We start from the raw sequence: 5,942 nt of genomic DNA, 5'->3' as shown, positions 1-5,942 counted from the left end.
AGCGATACTGTAACACTCTGGATGTCAAAGCCAGGAGGGAAACGTCAGAGGTCAGAGTGCATTATATATGGTGCCTTTCTCATTTCCCAAGTGCCTCCTGCTCCGAGGTGCATTTTAGGAACTGAGATGTTCTTCAAGATGCACTGAGATCAATTTCCAGGTCACAGGCTGGGCATCGAGGAGGCCCTCGTCTGTTCAGACATGTTTTACTTATTTATCAGGGTTGATGAACCTGAATAATCCAGTGTTCATATTTAGATGCAAATTAGCACATATTTCATTAGATACTGCCTCATTTGCTTATTTAGACATAATATTTTCTACCCTATTCACTTCACGCAGTGTCTCGCCTTAAACAAATGAGCTGATTATTTGTTTTAAACCATCTGTTTTTTTCATGTAGTTTGGTTTTTATTCCACCTTAAATTTACTTTTATTCTTAAATATTTGTAGCGCTGCTGACTTAGTGCTGCTGCCTGTTTTTAGTATTTTCTTTGTAAAAAAATGTTAAAAACACGCCTGTCGCTGTTGAGAAAGTCCAAGATGATGTCATCTAAACACTTGTTTTGTCCAATCAAAACTTCAAACTTCGATGGATCAGGCTTAGTTGCCATCACACGCCCTCAGTATGGCACTTGAGTCACATGATAACAGGTGGTTGTCTTCAGGTGGTAACATCTGTCTCTGTTCACAGACGCTCTCTGGGTTGAACCGCTGTGGTTTGATCCAGTGAATAGTCAGGAGCGAGAGGCGCTGAATAAACGGGACTACAAAAACACTACAGACGACATTTGTTCTTGTGAAAGTCGGACTGAATCAAATATTATTGTGATTGTGATGAGATTTGTGTGTCCTGGCCTGCTGCAGCATCATCGGCTCTCTGGGCCAGTGGAGATGGTCAAGAAGGAGTGAGGTTGGATTAATGGACTTTGGAACCTCAGGCCCCAACTCGTCCCTTTCCGTAACTGTCGTCAGCAGGAAAACACGTTCCGCCTCGCTTTTAGGAGGTTGAGGAGGTAAATTTGTGTCTCCTCCCCTGTCAGAACGCACAACCTCATAATCCATGTGGCCCACTCGCCGTGTGACTGCCAGGGGTTCTACCACCTGGTGAGTAATTTAGAGGTGGAATAATACAAGCACCTTATCTCCAGATGCAAACTGGCTTAACCTAGTTCCTCTGTTGTAGAGACGCTGCGGACGCCCTGAGCAAATTCTCCCATGACGACCGGCCTAATGTGTGGAGCTTTGCTCTGATGTTTTCTTTCTGGAAATTACAACCTGAAAGTCGTGAACTCTGACCCTGCACATTTTCTCAAAAGGAGACATTAACAGAAGCAGAGAGTTTTGGCGGTTGTGCTTCTACCATGAGTAAGTCGGCTGCAGAGTAAATGCTTTCTTTTTGTCTCTTCACGATCAGGACTCAGCACAGGCTGTTTCATACTGAAGAATAAAGCGGAGACCCTGAAGCGGTCGATCAGCTCGTCCACATCTGTGAAGTTAATGGAACATTATCATATGATTTGAATGTGTTATTATAGATTAAACATGTTTTATCAGTTCATAAATAAAGTGCATCTGTTCTGTCTGCATATGTAGAACCAAGGGAGTCTCATGCGGCCTTTGTGATGAAGGTGAACAACCTGAACAACTTGTGTCCGAGAAGGAGAAGGAAGAAGTCAACATTATCAAGGGTCCAGTTCATTATACCAAAAATAAAGAAAACATATTTCCGCTCTCGGTTACTGTATCAAAAAACAAGAGAACCGGTTTATACCAGTAAATATATGAAAATACAAGCCAGGAGTTATAGAGCAGCTGTAACATTATCAGAATCATCAGAATCAGAACACTTTATTGATCCCAGAGGGGAAATTCTTTGTTTCAGATACTCGCATGGCTCAAAGAAATAGATATTAATCATGAAAGCACAATATCAGGATAACATTAGAAGAAACACCAAACAAACTGGGAACCAAGGGAAAATTGTTAGCAACCGTAGTTGAATACATTTTTAATATTGTGCATTTATTCACGTACACAGCAAGAGTCCCGTTTAAAGAGCGCATTGTTGGTGCAGCACAGTTACTTAGATAGTTTAACCTCAGTCATTTCTGTGTGTGCAGAGTTGTTACTGTCAGCACTGATTTAATTTGGTTTCCACTCTAAAGGCTGTTGTTTGAGTGAAATGTTTCCCTTCTCTACCAGCAGGTGGCAGCACGAGTGTATTTAAAGGTTTGACTGGTTTGTGTGTTCAACTGTTTTTAAACCTGGTTATTGATCCAGATCTATTTAATGCTGTTAATTTCATTTGTTGTTTGATGTTTGTGGTTTATTTGCAACCTGGTTATTTAAAGTATACTTTGTTTTTATATATCTTTTCACAACCATAAAAATAAGTATATGATTCCCAGCAATCTTTTTCTTCTTTAAACATGTTTCCATGTTATTGTTGTTTGAAGAAGTGTGTCTATATTAAGAGTTTTTTTCACCACTTCACAACCCTTTGCTACACACAGTGTCACACAGGACACATGCCAGTAAAAGACATTTCAACCAGTCACTGATGGAAACAACTAAAAACTGTACAGTAGGCCAATAGTTACAAGGATCAGTTTTTGTTCTCATGACTTTCCCTTCACGTCATTCAGTGAGGCTGCCGCATCTTTTCCAGGTTTCTCCAGGTAGGCTCCAGGTGATTGTCTCCAATACTTTACAGGTTTGTTGTGCTGTGAGATGAAACATAAATCAAATCGGTATCTTTAAGGTTTGTTCAAATAGGCGATGGGCCGAGGCCAAGTATCTGCTTTAGTTGTTAGTTGAGCAGACATATCCTGCCTTTCTCCTCCTCTTGAGGGTCTTAGGGTCAGACCCACCTCCTCCACCTCCACATCCACACATAGTCAATATTGAAACAATAGTGTATTCTACCCTACAACACGTCTAAAGACTGAAATGTGACACTAATAAGACAAATTACTGCAAATGCATAAAACTACATCAACACAAGCACTCCAAGTTTATGTGCCGTGTCACACGATGACCTTCACATTCCTCACAGCTGCAGTCTTCTTTGCAGGGGCCCCTTGCAATCACCTTATTCTACTTTTATCAACGGAAAGCCTGTACAATCTGTCAAACACAACCCTGACCCCTCTTTTGAACTGCCTCCCACTACTCACTAAAATCAAGACCTACATTTTTATTTGTACATAAAAACATTACGTTTTTAAACAGGTAAGGCATTTAGCCCGGAGGCTCAGCTGCTCTGCCTAATCTGTAGCAAGGTGAGGGGTGTGTGTTTCAGTCTGCCTGCTGGTTGTCTCTGTGCCGTGTGATGAAATGCCATGTGATTGTGCTGCAAACTAACTTTCCTACGGGGACAAATATATTGATTGATACACTGTTTAATTATGTTACTGTACATTAACCAACAAATGTTCTACTCTGCATCCTTACCAGAAACCCAGATTTGCACTCTCCATTCTCTAACCCTGTCCTCTTCTCTTCTCTCTATAATATCTGTGTAACTCCTCTACATGTTGTAAGATATAGCAGGACTGCACTCATCTGTAAAAACACTATTTCTGCACTCCTGGTTAGATGCAAACTGCATTTCAGTAGCTCTGTACCTCTAAAGATCCGCCCCCCTTCAAACAGCTGGTACTCCCATCACTACAGAGTCTGCACGAGCAGCGCATGCTCCTGGGTCCAGTCTGATAGAGACGAGATGGCGGCAGCAGCGTCTAAGAGGATGAGCGTCCGACAGAGAGTTCCTGCTAAGAGCGACCGGGACCGGACCAGCCAGGAAGTCAGCACCGGGGTGAGTACCTGGCTCTGGGACCAGTGTGACAGTTTAATTGGTTGCCACATGAACTGGGGATGTTACTGCAGAAGTTCATGCGGTCGCTCTGATTTGTGCCCTGGTGGTTTTTAATCTGTGTGTGTGCTGACATCCAGCCTGTACGGGCAACAGGATGAGGGATTTGTTGAGTCCAGATCGCCGTTGAGTCAGGACGCTGAAGTTAGCTTCCAGTTCTGCACTTAAGGGAAAGTTAACTTACTGCTGAGCTTTTGCTCCTCTTGTTGTGAAAGCTGTCAGACATTTTAAGTTTTAACTCTGTCTGAAAATCCAAAAAAGAAACTTCCCCATCGTAGGACTACTAGGAAAAGATGTGAGTCCGGCTGGACCTGCTGGGACTTTGTAAACAAATCTGAGGCGCTAAATCTGTACTGTCAGTGTGTTTTCTATAGAGAGCAAAACATAGTGAGGGCTACATGGAAAGGAGGGCAGAAGAAGGAAGGAAAGATACAGAAAGACAGAGAGAAGCAAACTGAGACAAACATTTGGAAGGTTTAGTAGTTAAAGGACTGCAGCCCCAAGTTGTAGCAGTATCTTGGAGCTGAATTTTTCTCTTTAGTGTTTATTCAGAATATTTAATAATTCACAGACTCAGCTTTAAGATTTCTTTATTGACTGTTCTGCAGAATGAAGTGATGCAGTCCTGAAAATCAAGCTCTTCACAGTCCTCCCAAAGCACACTCTGTACTGCCCTCCCTTTCCAGGACGTCCTCTCCATATTTGGTCCAGTCCAGTCAGTATCTCTGAACCTACAATGAATCACTCTGAGAACTTGGCCGGAAAAGTAGTTTAGTGCACATTCCAACGAGATCGCTTCATCCTGTTCCTCACATGTTGGCCAGAGTCCAAGGAAACCCAACCTAACAGAAAAACATCTGGTTTCTAGTTTTTCAGAAGTCAGTACGTGTGTGTGTGTGTGTTTGCTTTAACGCTAAATCAAAGTACCTCTTATCTGCATGAAAATATGACAACAAAAGTACAAACACACATATTCTACAGCTGTAATCATATCTTAACTAAACCTTATCTCTAAATATGAATTCTGCCTTCTGAACCTTGTGGGTTCACTTTCTCTGTCTGTGTCACACAGAGAGACTGACCTGGATTTATCCTCCATACTTGCTGCACCATTACATCTCACTCACCGTCTTTCTCTCTGTATGTCTGTTATTATAGAAACAGAGAGGAAGAGATGGACTTAAACAACACCACTGTGACAAATCCTTCAGAACATCTGGACAGTCAAAGAATCATCGGAGAGTTCACACTGGAGAGAAACCGTACAGCTGTGACCAGTGTGGGAAGGTTTTCTCTACTTTAAGTAATCTAAAAAGTCACAAATATGTTCACATGGGGGAGAAACCTACAGCTGTGACATGTGGGAAATTTCACTCATTGGGCTAAAAATTCACATGCGCACTCACACTGGAGAGAAACCGTACGGTGTGAACAGCGTGGGAAAACATTTACTCACAGTAAAACCCTGAAACGGCACCAATGCGGTCACGCTGCATCGCTGTAAACATTTTTCAGAGCCAAGCTAGCTCTTGCCTGCTGCCTCCTCCTCATGCTGTGTTATATTGTGAGCTTCTCTTTAAACTGAGAGATAGACAACAGTAACTTTATATTCTGAGCAGCATGTGCGTTAATGTGTTAACTGTTTCTACTGATGTTATTATGAATTCGTAAACAAGTGTCAATGAACTGAATTTTTGTACATTTTTAATACACTTCAGATCTCAAACCTGTAAAATAATATTTAAAACTCACCGTTCAGCTGCTGGCACTATTCCACTAGCACTGCGAGGAAGAAGTGCTTCCTTACCGTCCATTAATCTGCCAAGTGCTCATAATATCACTTGGTAAATAAAATGTAGGGACTTTAGGAGCCGTCAGCCCTTCCTCTCTGATCTCTCTGGGACGTCCCAGATGACCACTCTCTCTCTGGGGAAGTCGGATATGAAACTCAGCAGAAGGACATAAATCCTTGAGATGAGTTTTATTAACCCAAGTGTAAATAAATGTACAGTCACTGGTTCAGTAATAATCTCACTTGATTGCTTTTTGATGGTTGGCGCAATTC

General features: G+C 42.0%; 1 protein-coding gene across 1 annotated transcript; it reads left to right on the top strand.

Moving 5' to 3' along the window:
• Window positions 1-3,665: 3,665 nt before the first annotated feature.
• On the top strand, window positions 3,666-5,263 carry LOC119884263 (zinc finger protein 716-like). The gene is made up of 2 exons (XM_038694720.1): window positions 3,666-3,820; window positions 5,036-5,263. The coding sequence occupies exons 1-2, from the start codon at window positions 3,728-3,730 to the stop codon at window positions 5,261-5,263; spliced, it is 321 nt and encodes a 106-aa protein (XP_038550648.1). The 5' UTR covers window positions 3,666-3,727.
• The last annotated feature ends 679 nt before the right edge of the window (window positions 5,264-5,942 follow it).

The sequence above is a fragment of the Micropterus salmoides genome, unplaced genomic scaffold, assembly GCF_014851395.1.
Source record: "Micropterus salmoides isolate LMB-PRFRI ecotype aquatic unplaced genomic scaffold, ASM1485139v1 Ms_hic_scaffold_3320, whole genome shotgun sequence".
In the NCBI taxonomy this organism is placed as follows: domain Eukaryota; kingdom Metazoa; phylum Chordata; class Actinopteri; order Centrarchiformes; family Centrarchidae; genus Micropterus; species Micropterus salmoides.
The sequence above is the reverse complement of the archived record's forward strand: the minus strand, read 5'-3'. Positions and strand labels throughout refer to the sequence as shown.